The 18,424-nt window shown below is 35.3% G+C and overlaps 1 protein-coding gene across 1 annotated transcript; it reads right to left on the reverse strand.

Moving 5' to 3' along the window:
- Positions 1-15,116: 15,116 nt before the first annotated feature.
- Positions 15,117-17,748, reverse strand: LOC149243807 (protein DETOXIFICATION 41-like). Its single transcript, XM_089374628.1, has 8 exons — positions 17,102-17,748; positions 16,899-16,985; positions 16,705-16,761; positions 16,201-16,439; positions 16,054-16,091; positions 15,908-16,018; positions 15,653-15,739; positions 15,117-15,574 (listed from the first exon to the last, which is right to left on the reverse strand). The coding sequence occupies exons 1-8, from the start codon at positions 17,554-17,556 to the stop codon at positions 15,494-15,496; spliced, it is 1,155 nt and encodes a 384-aa protein (XP_089230754.1). The 5' UTR covers positions 17,557-17,748; the 3' UTR covers positions 15,117-15,493.
- Between the last annotated feature and the right edge of the window lie 676 nt (positions 17,749-18,424).

Here is an 18,424-nt window from a genome sequence, read left to right on the forward strand (position 1 = left end):
TTTCAATACTTCAGTAAAAAAGGTTGATTTCACAACCATTTAATATACCTTCCATTTATGTTGCACTGCTATTGCCTAAATTTTCCTCACAGTTTCCATTCTTGAAACTAGTGCAAATGTTTCATCATACTTCCAAGTTATTGTTTGCATCCCTTAACAACTAGCCTTGGTTTATCTCTTTCTATCCTTCCTTTCACATGGATTTTGGTGTTATAGACCCACTTTACACATATCACTTCTTTTCTTTGTGAAAGATTCACTAATTCCCACGTGTCATCCTTTTCTATTGCATCTATTTCTTAATTCATTGTTGCTACCCATCTTTCCTCCTTGTTGCATATTCCAAATTAATTGAGATCGTCTACATGAGAAAATAAAGCAAAAAGAGACTTCATACATGTGTTTCTTTCACCTTCATTTTTCTCATATCACTCAAATTTATGAATTTTTGTCTTCTCAAGCTTGCCAAAGATTGAATTGATGTGTAGCTTGAAGTTGAACTTGGAGAATGTGGAATTGTTGATATTTGTTGTGCACTTGGAGAAGTATTTGCTTAAATTTACAATATTGTCCTATTGTTTGTTGAATGCATCACTTGAGGACTACTTTGTTGATATTGAATAGGTATACGAGTCACCATTGAAGAAGTACCTATTGCTGCCAATTCCTCTTTATCTTCTTGTGGTAAATGTGTTGCTACATTAATTGTCTTCTCCAAACTTCCATATCATGCTTCCTCTTCTATGAACTGTACATCTATACTAATTATGACCTTTTTGGTTATTAGACTATATACCTTATATGCCTTGGGTTCGTCATTATAACCAAAAAATATGAATTCCCCCCCTTGCTATCTAATTTCTTTCTTAACTCATTGGGGCATGTGCATATGCCACACATCCAAACGCTCTCATGTGAGTAACACTATGTTTTCTCCCACTCCACGATTCTTCTAGAATCACGTTCTTTATGATTTTGGTTGGACATTTACTTATGATGTAAGTTGTGCATGCTATAGCTTCACCCAAATATTTATTTGGAAAATTCTTTGCTTTTAACATGCTCCTTGACATTTCCACAATTGTTTTATTTTTTATTTTAGCGACACCATTTTGTTGAGGTGTGTATGTTGTTGTTAATTATTTGTCAATTCCATGCTCCCTACAAAAATGTAACAAGTCATTCAAGGTGTATTCACCACCTATATCAGTTCTCAAATCTTTAATATAGTGCCCACTTTATTTTTCAACAAGAGCATTGAATTGAGGAAAGTGCTCAAACACTTCATTTTTATATCTTACAAAATAAAACCATGTCTTTCTTGTATATTCATCTATAAATGTAAATCAATAATAACTTCCACCAATTGAGAGTGTATGCATTGGTCTGTAAAAAACTGAATGGACAATTTCCAACGGTGCCTTTGCCCTTCTTGAATTTCCTATTGGAAATGATTATCTATGGTGTTTTCCCAATGTGCCTACTTCAGATAAGTTGTCTAGTTTTTCTATGTTGGAAATATAGTAGCCATGGTCGGTATTTTCATCATGCAAAGAAATACAAAATTTGAATTTAAATTTTGCCTCCAAATATTTCAATTCGACCTCCTATTACTTTAAGTTAGTTGGGCCCCTAAGAGGCACCCATTCAACCCCCCTTCAAATTTTATATAAAGAATACCCCTCCTTCAAATTTGGCACATCGATCATGTCTTTTTTATATATGGTCCAACGATGTTGGGAGCAAAAGGAGGAGGTCAAAAATCTATAGTTGGATTTAGCACATTGCTTGACACTTGATCTAGTTCTTGGTTACTGGTTTGGATGTTATCTTGTTATGGTTGTTTTTGTTGAAATCTCTCTATCTCTCTCATAAAGAAAGACATTTTCTTGGTTTTCTCCTTGTGAGTTTTTCCCTAGTCTCAGGCCTAATTTATGTGTTTCTTGTCTCATTGTCTCATGGTTATTTTAATGTTATTTCATGTTTATCGGTCGATTTTTTTCTTATGTGTAAATGTTTAATGATATTGGGAATGTAATTGATGATAACTGATCATTATAAGTAGTTATCATCATTAAGAAAAAAATATTCTAGCTTATGCCCTAGAAATCTCAACATGGTATTAAAGAACAAGTTGAAGAGCAGTGAGAAGAAGACAAGCACTAGACTTCAAAAGGAGCTAAGCTCTGGGAAAGTTTTAGGCATAATATCTAAAATACAATTTTTTCAAGGATGAAGTAAATTCTGAAGAGGGCCAAGACCCTTGGTAAATTTTGGATGCAAGGCCAAGTTAAGGCTGAGTTTCCAAACAGATCAACGAGGCATTGATTCTTTATGGAAATAGGAAATTGTTTTGTGGCATAGTATGCTAATTTCCTAAGGCACTTTACCACTATTACATAGTTTCGAGATAAGAAAACATGTGAGTTTTGTGAGTCCAGTTCATATGTGGAATCTTGAAACCTACACACTTCATTGAAGTATAACCTAAATGAGGTATGTAATTGGTCCAAAGATATGAATTGTGGTTTCACTGTACACAAGTTCTAAGACCTTTTAATTCTCTAAAGGATTAAACTAAAATGAGATGTCTATGAACATTGTGAGGCTTGAATTAACCTTGTAATAAAGGACAAGTCACATATTTTCTTATTTGAGGTTCTAAAGATGCAAAGGTTTGTGATTCATAAACTATAAATATGTGAAGTTTTAAGATATTTATGCAAAGTCTAACCGCCCTCTATGGGAGATTTGAGCTTCAAGAGATCAAAGTTCTAAATTGAAAAATTCCAAGTTCTATTTGAAATTGACCCAATTCTATTTTTTATCTATATTTTCCTCTGTTGTCCATATCCTAAGACATGGTATAAGTTAAGTCCGAGCTCTAAGATTTGTAGTTTGCCCGAATCACATCTCTTATGCAAAATTGATCCTAAGGATGTGGTGTATGATGTGTGTGTGTGTGTGTGTGTGTGACGTCTAAATTATTGACAAGATGGAGGAAGGTTCGAAGGTTGTAGATTCGTAATATACAAACTTGTATCCCTTTGTGAAGAGTAGGTCCAAGTCTCCCTCTATGATACATCTTTCATAAATAAAAAAGGTGACTAAGTTGTGGGACACTATTCAAATGAGCTAGTCACATTGTTGACCAAGCAACTATGATATAATCCAAGGCTTATTCTATGGCTATATTGAGCTTCGTGACATGATTTGAATCAGATCCATTGTAGTGTCAAGCGTGATTCAAATCCAAATTCTAATGAAAAATATCTATGTTAGTATTGTCAACTCAAATGATGAAGGTTGACCAATTTTATTAATGAAATTTGTTTAAGGCTAAGATCTGAGATTGTCGCATGGGTTGAATTATATGAATATCTCTATGTTGAATCCAAGTTCCTATAACTGTCATTCAATCTCATTATGCCATAATATGATTGTATTTATATTGATTCATCCAAAGCGACTGTGAAGGGAATCTACCTTGTATGATAACATCCAATTTTGAGGTCATCTCTGCAGAGTTCAATTCTCCATTCGATGTTAAGGTTTATACATAAAAGAAAAGAAAAATGCTACTTTACAAATAAGGTCGACATGATTAATCTAAAAGAAAGAATCTGAATATTATATATTTCATATCCAAATCCATGCCATTATATATGATAAAAATCCATGCTTCTTCGCAAGTGTTTAGGAATATGATCTCTCAAATTCTCATTGATAATCTCCCTTCGAGTTCTCTCCTAACCTATGGAACAACTAAATAATGATCGGTAGCTATGTAAAAGTTGATCAATTTGAAAGTTCAAGGAATAGAGTCAGAACTCTAGAAATAAGAAAAAGGTCTACTGAATCGTCTCTCTTCAAGTCCAATATCTCTAAAGTGTTGGCATAAATAGTTGAATAAGTCTTAACCTGAATGATCAAATTTATTGTAAAAGGCCATGTAGTTGATACATTGTTATCTAAAGCATGGACATTGGAAATAAATACATGAATGTTAAGCTTACTCCACTTGCTAAGAAAGTTTCTATTCTAAGCCTAAAATCTTATCAAATTATTTTGAAGTGTTACACTAAATTTTGTTACCATGACTGTCGATTCGGATCTCCCTCCATGCAATGAGGTCTCAAGTGAATCCCCTATGAAGCTTGAAGTAAAGCAATACTAGGGAAAAATGGAATTTTGGGTTGCAAGACTTAAAAACCATTTTTTAGTATCTGCGCAATTTCGTAGCCTACGCATGTGCAGCTTTTACCAGTGTGGTCTGCGTAATTCTGCGCACTCTCTTCCACTATAAACTATGCAATCATATTCACGCAAGTAAAAATAAAAAATAAAATTGTAGAAGCTTTGATGGAGGAATCGTATTCAAATTAGAAACCTTGAACTACTGCATACCTGCTCCTCATCCATTGGTTCATGGAACTAATCTCTTCCTCTTAAGCATCATATCCCTTGAGAAGAGGAACTAGAATCCTCCTCCTCTTGCCTATAAATTGAGCACAGGACTAGAGGAAGAGAGAGACTTCGATTTGTAAACTTGTGTTATTGATTTTGGCTTTGAAGAGATTATCATCAAAGGAAGGAACGGAGGCCATTGGAAGAGGCTTGTGACATCAAGGCTACCAAGTTGTAAGCTTGGTCTCCTTTGAATTTAATACAAAGTAGCTATTATTTTCTAATTTCATCTATTTTGATGTTATTTGCGAGATTCCTTGATCACTCACATAGTTTATAACTGATTATTGATTTAACTATATGTTGTATGTTAATTTAGGGATTTCATTTAGCTTATATTTTATATGTGAGATGCTTTGATCTCTTTGAATGTTTTTTCTATGCATATTTCTTTTGGAGCATCATGGACAAGTTGTGGAAAGCATTGGGAAAGCCTCTAAGGAATTGAGAAAAAGTTGGTTGTGAAAAGCACTAAAATCACTTCTACAAGAACATCGCTAATAGATAAGTGATTCTTCACGTGCTACATGTTTCATGTTTCAATTACAGGCTAAGAAAAGATATCAATTATTTTGGTGTTTGTTACTAGGTTTTGTTGGAAATCTAGGGAGATCCTTCTTGTCCGCAAGAAGTGATTTGTCCGCCTAACAAATTGGAAACCATACTGGGGAGTGAGAGTGATCCTTTGTGTCCTAATGTGACCCTTGACACCTTTAGACCCTTTTAAGAATTGAAATTTATGGTTTGAGGCCTTTTTTTTTTTCTCAAGTTTTTAGGTCTACCCAGTTTTCCTTTAGAAACAAAGCACAAATTTGTGTAGTTTTCTGCAGTGCAAAGTGCACATGCACACTGAATTGAACTAGTCACCTGCACAACCATATAAATTTTTTGAAAAGGCTAAGGTTTCTTTGATTTAAGTCCGGATGTTTTATTTTTATGATTTCTTAAGCTTGCTTACAGTCTTACAGAGTCTCTATCAATTTTAATGGGTGTTTTGAATTTTATTTTTGAAAAATTCTTAATTTGATTTCCATTCGTCATTATTTAGAAGTTTGTCTTAGTTTCTTAACAATTTTTGCATGTTTTTTCTTTCATTTTTGCAAAAATAATTCCCCCTTAATTGCCAAGGGGGGTTGAATTGTGTATGAGTGTTAATTGCCTTTGAGTGTCATTACTTTTTTTCTTTGGAATTTTTACCCAATTTCCTTTACTTACACTTGATTGGTTCTTTAGTTACATTGGTGAAGGAAAATAGTCTTGTTTTTCTTTCACTGATTTGGAATGATCGTGTGCTTGTATTGAATAATTCTCTAGCATAGATTATATTTGCATAGTCATAATTTTCGTTTTGTAAACATGAACGGAAATTGAACATAAATTACATTTGCATAATTTTCAAGGAAATTGTGCATAGATTACATTGCATGATTTGGAACTTAGGGCTTTGAATTGCATTATAAAATTAGAAGTGGTGCATTTTGGAATTAATATTTTAAAGAAGAACCTCTCTCCTTAATTTATCTAAAAATCATCGAAATGAAAATGTCACAATATCATGTTTGATTGCATTAAATTTGTGAGTCAGGTCATAACACATGAGTTTCACATGCATTTAACCATTGAGTAAGTAACAACTTTAAAAAAAAAACACGTTAATAAAATCAATTAGATTTTGTTTTATTTTAGGGCTCTTTCCACCTACATTAGATTAGATTGTAGGGCTTTGGAATAGGGAAATGAGTTAACTTTCCAAAGCTGCAAACAAACACTAGAATATTGTGATAGGGAGTAAATCCATTTATTACAGTTTGGATCTAGGAAGATCCTCTAACAAGGGAGTTAAGCACGGATCATATCGGATCCAGTGGAGTGATCAACCCCACTTCATTGGTTACGGTAGAGTGATCTACACATATTACAAACAATATTGAAACGTGCTTAGGAGTCACTTGAAGGTAAACCTCAGATTAACTATGTTGAGAAACTTTCAAGGGGATTGAGATTTGTTACTATTCCCTTGCATGTACTCTGATCTACAAATGTCCCCGCAGGTTAAATTTTCATAAGTGCTAACATTAGAGACCATAATCTTAGGGCTATTACCTAAGGTGACAACTGAGGGAAGTCTCAGCTGTAATTGGAACAAACATTGGCTAGACTCACTTGAACCTTTTTGGAGGGTATTCTTCTCTCGAGATGGCATAAGTGAAGTTACTTGGACCAGATTGTGTTCATTAAGAAGGGCGTAAGTGTAACTAGTTCTACTCATTCTATCTTTATTCATTTTTCACATTGATCTCTATAATGTTGGATTTCGTCACCAATTAGTGATTTTGCTATGAAAAGTTTGTTCGCATGGTTTTACTCCTTAGATTTATTAGCGTGCATTATTTTCTTGTTTTTATTTTTTACAGAACTTAGGTGTGGATTGTGAATATTATTTAAATTCTTAATAAAAATTACAAGTTGAATCTAATGGCAACATTTCTGGAAGTTACTGATCAAGGAATCCTTGTTAATGAGAATCCTAGTCCTTCCTTTTCCTAACCTTGGAAATGTCGATCCTCCTTATATGGCTAAGTCATCACTTCCTGGATTCACGATATGTTTACCAATGTGGTTGTTTTTAACTTCTTTAGTCCCAAAACTCCAATTGTACCACCTCAACCAAGTTCTCTCTCAACAACACTAACCGTTGGTTAACCCTTTACCTTCTTCACCCCAAATGTCTTCCTACCTTTCTTCTTCTATGCTAGGTAAAAGCCTTGATGCTAGTAACTAGGTAGCTAAGAAGAAGAAGAAAGGGATGAAGAAGGAAAAGAAGCAAGGTAAGAAAGAAGTAAACCAACCAGCTTTGATTATGGTAAATGTTGAGGAAATTTTCAATATGCATCGCAAGACCAAATACCCTTGCAAGCTTTGTAACGGTGACCACCTTCTTATTAATTGTCCTAGTATTCATAAGGTGTTAGTAGTGTGGTCTAAACATTATTATCAACTTACTACTCTATCCATGGACCAATGATTATCAGGTTCCTGGAAAAAAGGGTAAAGTTAGGTTTCCTTATAGGTTATGTAAAGTGACTCATCATAGTCACCTTTTCCATCATATGGATGAAGCCTCAAAATTGTTGGGAAAACTTAATGTTTCACAACAACTTCCATCTGGTTACCATAAATTTCTCCCAACTTACCGTCAGTTGACGAAGTGATTGATATAATTCCAAGCACAATCAAACCCACTATTCCATTGGAGAGTGAAACACATATCACTTAGGTTGATGAACCATTCATTGATCAAGTGGTCGAATCAATTTCATCTTCGCCTGGTCCCATTCTCCCTTTAGAGAGTGAAATTAATATCACTTAGGTTCTTCCTTTTACCTCAAACTATTCTACACGGGGGGGAATTTCAACTGTTTTCATGAAACCCCCTCCAAGTAATGAGGCTATTTCATTTGATTAGAGTAGACTGATAGAGCCTTGTATTATTTCTTTCACCTCTTTCCAAATCATTGTGAAAGCGTATGATAAGAATGTGCGTCACACACAAAGGTTGATGAAGGTGCTTCTGTGTGCCCGTTACACAAAATCTGTTAGCTTTTAACAGAACCAATAGTGAACCTTTAGGGATCCTTTGAGGTTACCTAGTACTCTAGAAGGAAAAAACGTCTGTATTGATCTTATGGTAGTCCAAGGCCCCTTGGATTTCAATTTTCTTCTTGGACGAGACTATGTCTATGCCATGAAATTTGTCGTGTCCACACTTTTTCGAGTGTTGTCTTTCCCTCACGATGGAAACATTGTGACTATTAAGAAACTTTTGTTCGTTGGTCGTGATTAGACTACCAACCATTTGACACCCCTGAATGTTCCTTATATGCAAGTGGAATCTTCTCCACCATAGGTTCATTATGTGGAAACCTATCCGATGTTTTCAGTTACCAATGTAAGCGAGCCTCTAATTGTTTTCTTGACTTCCTTTGATTTATATCTGGTAGGTGACATGGCGAACCCTTCAATGGGGACATTTGAACCTGATTTTATTATCCCTATTGAAACTTATTGATTGACATGTGTTCCTTCTAGAGAACTGTTCTTCCTTTTGATGAAGACCTCTTAGAAGCAATGATCGAGGTGTGTCCCTCGGCATGTGTTTCTTCCAAATGGAAGCCGTGATCAGGTCTCTATGAGGATGGTTCTTTTACTATGTCAACCTCATTAAAAAATGAAACAAGTCATTATGAGGATGGTTCTTTACTGTGTCAACCTCGTTAAAAAATGAAATAGGTCCCTATGAGGATGGTTCTTTTACTGTGTCAACCTGATTAAAAATGAAATAGGTCCCCATGAGCATAGTTCTTTTCTTGTGTCAAGCTCTTTAAAAAAAATGAATTAAGGTCTGAGCATAGTTATTTTTGTTTCAAGAGCACATAAAAATGAATCCAACATGAGCATAGTTCTTTTCCTGTGTCAAACTCATTAAAAAATGAAACAAATCACCCTTTAATTGAGTCGAGTCTTTCATCTAATCTCGCAAATGAACCTTCATTCTACTCACCTGTTAATAACTAGTTGTAGTTGTCTACTTAGGAGAATGAAATGAAGCTGGGAGGGGATGTGCCTAAAATTTAGTCATTATGATGGGGGCATGCTATGCCTAGAATTCATTCATTATGCTAGGGGCATGCTATGCCTATAATTTAGTCATTATGCTAGGGGCATGCAAACTACTTTCAAGCATAGTTTTTCTCTGTTTCAAGCTTATGTAAAAATCAAACCACTCTCAAGCATGGTTTTTCTCCATTTCAAGCTTGTATAAAAATGAAACCTATCTCAAGTCCATTTCGGTTATTATTTTCAAGACTCATTAAACTCATGAAAATCTCGAGCTTCTTTTGCTATATTTTCATGCTCGTAAAAACATACATGAAAATGTCAAGTTCTTTCCATCTTTTCCTACCCGTTAATTAAATTGAAACTCGGTGATATTAGTAAGCTTTTATCACTTTTTTCAAGCTCTTAAAATTATGAAAAAGCTTAACACTAGAGCTACCTTTAAGCTCCTTTTAGACTCCCAAAACAAGAAAAGATTGTCGATTACACTTGTTTCTTTCGAACTCGTTAAAGAAAATGAAAAACGTGTGCTTGATATAAGTTTACCCCTTTTACGGATCATGTGGACTATTTATGAAAAATGTATAATTTGACTAATCATGGTCAAAAGAGTTCTCTCTTGCATTATTTTACCCTCTTATGGGCTTGAGAGACTAAATTTACGAAAAAAAACATTTCAGAGTTTACTTGTGTTTTTCACCGGACTCCCTAAAAATGAAAAATGTCGAGCTTTAGTTTCTCTCAATTTCTTGCATGAAGAGACTCTTCCCAAACCTTGAGCAACAATCCATATGATACAAGAAAAGTTGCAATCTCTTGATCAGCAATGAATCTGCATTAACATTTTTGTAAATCAACGACATATAAGCTCTATGGAAAGGACCCTTCTGAATTTAGATTTGTGTGCATCAAATAGTTTGAAATTGCAAAGCTTTGCAAAGTGGGAAATATTTACAATAGATAAATGAGCATGGAATCCTCGTCAACTTATATTTTTGTACATTATATGTGCTACTTGGACACAATTGGGCAAATAAGGAGAAATAGAGGACATGGCTAGATCCAACAAAAACACAACATTACTTTGATTAGTTGATGTGAAGAATCAAGATGATCTTTACAAAAACCCATTTTATATATGATAAGGATAAGATAGAGGCTAAAAATTTAAGTTTTCACTTTTTTTTGGAATATATATATATATATATATATAAACTAAACTTTATTTTTTTACTGGAATATAGTGATACAATGGATTTATAGTTTTAAAAAATTCTTAAACTTCACTTATATAATTGTATTTATCATAAAAACATTTATGATTTGAAAGTGCATATCAATCTAAAATAATTTTTTATTAATGCTTATAAATAAATAATTAAATATTATTAAAATTAAAAATATTTAATTAAATAAAATAATAATAACAAAGAGTTAAAAGGTAATTAAAGATAACCAAAACTTTAAACCAAAGATTGGCTTTTATTCTTATATTGGATACAAAGGTTTCAGAAATATTAAAAAATATTAAATATACCTTTGGTTAAATAGATATAATTGAAAAAATTAATTATGCACCAAACCACTTTAGTTAAAAGAAATTTAACTTATTAATAATTTTAAACTAGCAATTGTCCCAAAAGGTACAAAGAGAGGCCGATAGGATTATTAAATTAGAATTGTTGAATTTCTCTAGAAGAAATGTTAGTTCAAACCTAACGGATGAGCATTTTGAGCTGGCTGAAATCTACCCCATACTAAACTGTAGAACGTCTCTCGACGCAATAATAATATGTAATAATAACAATAATAAAGTGATAATGATCATCAACAGAAAATAATTAAAGAACAAATAAACCAACCAAAAAAACCTGTCAATTCTATTAAATAAAATAGCAATCCTACCTCTAAAATTTTAATATTATAATTAAACAATTACTCATAACATATAAATTTATTAATATTATATTTAAAACTATCATTATACATGAATCATATGTGTTTTTACCACATATATATCATCATTCTGCAGTGACAAAACAAGCACTAGAAACAGATCATAAATAATTAAATGCATCTCTAAGAATTTTTGGCATACACATTTCTTAGACCTATACAAACAAATATGGAGTAAAAAATTACACAAACAAATATGAAATAAAAAATTACATAACCAAACTCTTAGAATTAAAACATAAAACCTTAAAAACAATGAATATATTAATAGGATAAATTGCGTATAAACAAACTGTTCAATAAAAATGAGTCGATCACAGCAATGAAATCTTCCACTCAAGCTTATTTTCTTATAAAATCGGGCAGAATGGAGGCTTCGGTTAAGAAGCAGAAAAAAATCAATAGAATAAAATATAGCTCCCTCCCATGTGACCATGAACTTAAGCTTTTATAGCTAGTAATAGCATGCTACTCAATCTACCAGATCGCCATCAAATGCATCTCTTCTGAATTTTCACGACAAAAATATGCATACCATTCAAAAGCCTCTCCATTTCCTCGAATTTCTCCATTATAAACTGTCAATAGTTATATAAAATGTCAATACTGACCGTCCACTTGAACAAAATAAGAATTAAGTGACAGAGTTAGCATCTGGTGTCAAAATCAATTCATAACTTTACACAGACTTAGAAGCAGCATAGCTCCTGTTCATCACTTTACACAGATTACAACAAGCATTGCTTCAAACGCACCAAATGCCCAATCTCTCAGCTATACAACAGATTATAAATCTATAAAGAATTTAGTTTTACTCCACTCCAATAAGGTGTGGAATGTTATATGCACAAGCCAGTACAACTGTTTATAATTCATCACTTGAGTTAATTGCTCAACGCCATGATTAGTGTGAAATGGATGTTATTGTTAAGATGCTATGCTGAAAGAGCTCACTTTCTTTGGTGTTGCAACCACAAGTGGAGCTTCTAGAGAATTTGTAATAGCAAATTTGTCATGCATAAATTTGCTATCCACAATGGATACATCTTTTGGAACAATCTCGTAGCAATAGCAGCTTTTTAGCCCATTCTGGCCCTTGTAACACACATGATCGTTGTTTTTTACTTGACGGAAGTTCCAGATGACAGAAAATTTACCAACAGTGGCAACTACATGGCACTCCTGCCTTCCACTCTCAGTAACCTGCAGTGATGAAGAGAAATAGATGTCAGAAATTAGTACACTTGAAGAGCTAATAAAGGTTATATTGCAGGCCAACGGTCCTATAAATTCAATTGCTACATGTTATGAAGTTGAAGTCATTTTTTGTGTACCTTATCCCTTCATAGACAATTGCTAACTTTTAATACATTATTATTTGTTTATAGTGGTGATATTGAAAAAGCATATGGCCAAATTTTTGTGTATCTGTAAGGCCATGTTTGAAATTTGTGTTTGGGAGAATCAAGACCTATTAAAAATTAATGGAACAGTTCGGGGAATTCATTTTTCTTGAAAGAAAGGTGATGAGCCATGTAGCAACCAGCTGAGAAGGTTTGCCAAGTAAAATAGGATGTTTGGTCTGAAAATTAAAGATGCTATTTTAAAGGCCCCACAAATTACTGGATATTCAACCAGATAATTCGACCAAGCAACAAAACATTGAAATTCACCATCTTGTGCCCGTTGAAGATCTCAAACTTTGGTTCCAGGTGCAGAGACTAATTTATTTTAGAAAAGGCTAATTGCATGTTGGCCGCATTTCCATACCATTTTTGTACCATAAATATTACTGTCCAGAAACGACACCAAATTTGGATAGTGCAGTTCATTAAGAGAAACGGATTTGTTGTACATAAAAAAGTCTTAAACTTTGAAAGAAGTCCCCAAAAGTATTAATGAAGTTCCGAGCAACTTAGGTACTCTGTTTTTTATTTTTTCATACAATATCACTGCTTTTCAAAACATCATAGTCTAATTCTTTAATGTTTGGTTCTTTCTCAAGCATATTTTTTTTTTATCAATTTTGTCTGGAATCCAGTCTGTTGTACTTCCTGGAGAACGTTGATGTCAAAACCACCTGAGAATATGCTTCCATTACCTAACAATGTCAAAACAGAGACATAGACATGAAATCATCTCGATTTTTTAACAGAAGCATTTACATCTCTCTCTATATATATATGAATATATATAAAGATTTATAACACCATTGAACATTTAGTACAGTTTCCATCCCTTCTGCAAAGTTGCATACCAATGACAACAATGGCCTTCACATCATTTCTCCTCATTGCTTTGTCATATTTTTCTTTCAAGCCTGCAAGAATTGTAAATAAAACCAATTGAATGGTTACTACAGATATTAAGTTAAATGGTAACACATATGCTAATGCATTACTTACACCCAGATATCAACACACAAATGCGTATGTCATTAAGCCTTCTCTTTCAATGAACATAAAATTATGACGTATTCAACTACTTACTGGACAGTAATATGATGAATTTGGTAAGGTTGACCTATGATTTCGAATTGGTATGTGCAAATTAGTAGGCCTTGGAGGATTGGTTTGCATTTTATAATCATTTTAATTTGACCTTATCTGTCCTATCCTCATATGGCAGAGCTGATATCAGTTTGCTTTGGGAAAAAGCCATGATGCCCTTTATTTCCAGCCACAGCACAGTTTCTTTACTGCTGAAGCATTTCTCAGTTTCAATTTGCCTACTGGTGCATGTGATGTTGTTTGCAAGGCATAGGAAAATAAACCTTTTCTGCCACTCCCATGCCATTGCTGACTTGTTGTGGCCCATCAAGGGTGCTCTTGCTGGCTGGGGTCTGATGGACTTGAGTTGTCTCAAATCTGCATATCCTGTGGGGATGTGGTGTTTCCCCTCACACCCCTTCAACATTTTATAGGTAATAGTTAATAGGTTAGTTGTGCTTCCTGACCAGACATATGTCACTCCTTCGCATGATGCCTGAAAAGTTGCAAAGGAATAGTTTGATTTCTGTTTCACTACCAGGCACATGCTGCACTCTTGCATGAAGGCATGTGTCTTCATTAAGGGGTGCAATTTGATTGTGTCTGGACTCTGTACAGCTGTGTTTTGTACGTTACCTGCCCTTTATATGTTTCTATGGGAAAAGCCTTTCTGCTATCTACCTTTTTTGCGTAATATGTTCATTGTACTGTATATTTTTTTATCGATATAACTTGGAGGCGTGTTTAATATATACATGTGTGCACTATCTGGGCACACACGGTTTCTAATCCTAACAGGCATGCTCCTCCCTTGAATGAGATTTGCCAGGTGTGGCTCTTGACTATATTGAATATTATTGAGGTATGCGGATTATGGTATGGTCCTGGCAAGTTACCAGTTCTTCGCTCAAATGTGTGAGGGTGGGTAGAGCTTCTTACAAGGTTTACCATCCAGGTAAAGATAATATATTCCCATTTACGAATAAATAAAGGAATTTCTTTAACCTACCGGCAGATTATGGTATCGTGCTGGCAAGGTACCAGTTCTTCGCTCAAATGTATGAGGGTGGGTAGATATCCTTTCCAGGTTTACCATCCATGTAAAAAAAATAAGTTGCCAGATATAGAATAAATAAAAGAAATTATTTGATTTTATGACGTTTCTCACTGCTAATAATGTGTACTTAAATTGAGGAGGTAGTGCATCAGATGGATGATCTGTGAAAAAAAAATTAAGCTTACCTGACTCTGGAGAAGAGTGTGGTATTTCTGTAATAGTCCAATGCTTCATCCATAATATGATCACTCACACACATATACATCAGTTTTAATAAATTGGTAGGGAAATGTTTGTTAATCCCATTTTGATTGTTGTCATTGTGAAGCCTTATTATTTCCAAGCTTAGTAACTACCAATGTGGCTTATTAAATGTCGGGGATTTCATCCTACAACAATATGATCACAGATCACACACATGATACACCACTTTTAATAAAACGTTTGGGAAATGTTTAAAAAATATCATTTTGACCAATTGTGCAGATGAATAGCAAATAAATGACAGAATAGAATTAACCAACCTGTGATTGCAACAAAACATGTATGATAATGTTGAAGCGCGAGCGAGCAGAAGGCAGAAGGAACTTCTCAGGGGTCACCCCACCTGGTACTAATCCATGGATATTCTGCCCTCCCTCACCACAGTGGAGCTCACCACAGTGGAGTTCGGATGGGAACATGTAATGTCACGCAAAGCCGAGCACGCGTGGCCTGAACTACTTTCGTTTGAATCCGCTATAAAGAAGAAAAGAAGCAGCCTGTGGTAGAAGAATTGAATTGAGTAACTTCTTCAATTTCCGTTGTCCCAATCGATGTACCTCGCATCATACAAAACGATTTGCCATCAAATTGGGCATGCCCTTTTCTTTGCAATGCGATTCACTCTTAATTTCAATAATGCAACTTATGGAACCACCACTCCGTTTGAGTTATCTGCAGACTCCCCGTATTGGGAACGCTCAACTCTCTCCGACGCCGATTGGACCTGCAACTAAACCTCGTTAGCTCATTCATTTTCTTATCTATTTTCTATAAATGTTCAGGAAGTGAAAATGCAACAAACCTCTTTGTTCCAATTAGTACGTGCTGTAAGAATAATGAGTACTAACGTCTGCAGTGCCACTCCCAGGATTAATCCCCACCAGATTCCCTGCCATTGCCAATGTCAGAAAGAAACATACTACAATATACTCAGAAACAGGATAAGGTTATTCCTCTGTTATCTTTTAATTTTGCATCTTTGAGCATGGACAATCTAATTATATTGAAAAAAACAAATAAAAGTAGAAAAAGTTAGCTATGTATTTCAAATAATTACATCGATTCCAAGACTGGTCTTCAATCCTAAAGCAATTCCAACTGGTAAGCCAACAAGATAGTATGTCACTAAATTCACATATGCCACCACAGCTTGCCATCCACATCCAATAAGCCAACAAGATAGTATGTCACTAAATTCACATATGCCACCACAGCTTGCCATCCACATCCAATTGCCACCCCTGCAATCACAATACCTTTATGATGTCAACGAAAATATAACCTAAATATAGCAAACATCAACTACCAGCTTTCTGCTGCAAATAAATTGTTGATACTGAAAATTCCAACCTGAGAGAATAGGTTGGGTGCCATTCAAGAGAACAGATATTGCAAGTAGAGGTATCAATGCATAGACTGCGCGTATAACCACAGTGGTGCTTGTGAATGCCATGGCGAGTTCTTTCTTCAGTATCAGAATCCCAATGGCAAGTATGACACTTATTATGAAGCAAGTGACCACCACAACTATAACTGAAAATCTTGCAGTTTTAGGTCTCCTGGCTCCCAGCTCATTACCCACTCTTATACTGCAAATAATATAAATACCACAATAAAGAAAACCAATTTCTAGATACAGCAAATGGGAAAAAAAAGGTATACCATGCTATATAAAACCGCTGAATTTATGTGAATTGCAGTTTTGCCCAATATTGGAGAATCCTACCTCCAGGAGAGGGGTCAATTGTTTGACCCCTCTGGCGATGGTCAGATTTAAAGATATTCCCAAAATCTGCAATAGCCATAAAAATGCCCCAATAAAACAATATATTACTATAAATCATAAATGTATACCTTGCAGCTGTACTGAGACCCAACATTGCCATCAACTCCCAGTTGTAATAATTCATGCTGCATATATGTTCAAAACCTGGCACGTTAGAGATATATTAACTGGCATAGCTATCTAACAAAGTTGGGACAATGCATAGGCATGGAGCTTGTATTTGGCTTTAAATTAGTTAGCTTTAAATGGGAAAGTCTCATACCAAACAGAAATGGAATCCAGAGCGACCTCTGCATTTGGCAGCCAACCCGATACAAGCACCAATACTTCAATGTACCATATTTCCAAACTGCAAAATCAGGTGTGGAACAAAACAAAACTTGTCAAAACAGGCTAAGCTATTATGTAAACACCCAGATATAATTTAGATAGTTTGTGTATCTTCCAAAGAGTATTAAGGCATACGTTAGCATAACAGCCGATGCCAGAGTTAACTTGAAGTATGACCAGAGTCCTGTGAAGGCCTTCAAGGTGAAGCCCGTCCATGTATGCCTGCAGTATGGGCTATAGAATATATACAAGGCAGTAGTAATGACCAGAACCCACCAAGTCAAACTCACTATTAGGGCTATCCCTAGCAGGCCAAATCCTAGCTTGTCTACTGCCACCCAGGTGATCAATGTATGGAATAGACATGTCCCAACAGCAATATAGGCAATAGGGGCCACTATGTTCTGAGCCTGCAAAAACCTCTGCATGGGGCAATTGAGGGCAAAAGCAAACAACTGAGGAATAAGACCTTTGGCAAAAATACCTCCTGCAGCAGAGATTTCTTTACTCTGCCCTATGGCAATCAATACTGGATCTGCAAAATAGTAGAGGATGCCCAGGAGTATTGCAGTTCCAGTCATTATTATCATGGACCTCTGGCAGATGACTAAACTTCTCCATCCGAGACGCCGCCCTCATGGAATCCACGTCCCGTTCATAAAAGGCCTCCACCGCCTTAGAAATCAAGTGCTCATCGTGCTTCAAAACCTGAGCCATGCTCAGAGAAACTCGAACCCTGACCCTATGCATGTTAACCCTAGCTTTATCGGGATGACCTTTAATACGACTGTTTAGAGCGTTCTGAACAACATCGCTAGCTCTGGTTTGCACAAAACCACCCGTGAGAGCCCGCAAGGAGTCCCATACTGAGGGTTTCACCGGCAAATGGAACGGAAGCCCGCGGGTTCGAGTCCCGGAGATTGGAATTGAGAGTACAGGGACACGATGAGGTTACAGCGGGTTGAATGATTAGTGTTGCCATATATAATCCTTATCGAAATCTGAAAATGTGTCTAGACATTGTACCTGGAGTTCTTTCAATCGGGACTCGGTTTCTTCGGCTGACATCGAGTCTGGTAATGCGAAGTCCGGGAAAATGGCGTAGAGAAGAGTGTCTGTAACAAATTTGCAGATATTTCTGCCGGCTTCATGGGTGAAGATTCGAGACCGCCACGGAGAAAGGCACGTTCACCGCACCAACTGCAAGATGCAAAATACCCAAATGTCAATTTGGCTGTTAATGACAGGTGTCAACGTTAGAATGAAAAGGACGACGAAAGTCTGTTCCAAAGGAAGGCCTATCGGCCTAACTAATAATTAATAATTACTAGCAATTGTCCCAAAAGGTACAAAGAGAGGCCGATAGGATTATTAAATTAGAGTTGTTGAATTTCTCTATAGTAAATATTAGTGGATCTAAGTTAAGTTTATAACAAACAAACATTCTTTCACGACGTA

Source organism: Pinus tabuliformis, chromosome 8 (assembly GCF_031772625.1).
Source record: "Pinus tabuliformis cultivar Carrire ecotype Pingquan chromosome 8, CPIR1, whole genome shotgun sequence".
NCBI lineage: Eukaryota > Viridiplantae > Streptophyta > Pinopsida > Pinales > Pinaceae > Pinus > Pinus tabuliformis.

Bases quoted from the DNA above. Each gene is read 5' to 3' on its own strand.
- LOC149243807 (XM_089374628.1), bottom strand. From the start codon at position 17,556: ATGATAATAATGACTGGAACTGCAATACTCCTGGGCATCCTCTACTAT. The intron at 16,986-17,101 runs GTATGCCTTAAT...CTGATTTTGCAG, and splicing joins GCATCGGCTGTTATGCTAAC to TTTGGAAATATGGTACATTG. The intron at 16,762-16,898 runs GTATGAGACTTT...ACATATATGCAG, and splicing joins CTGGATTCCATTTCTGTTTG to CATGAATTATTACAACTGGG.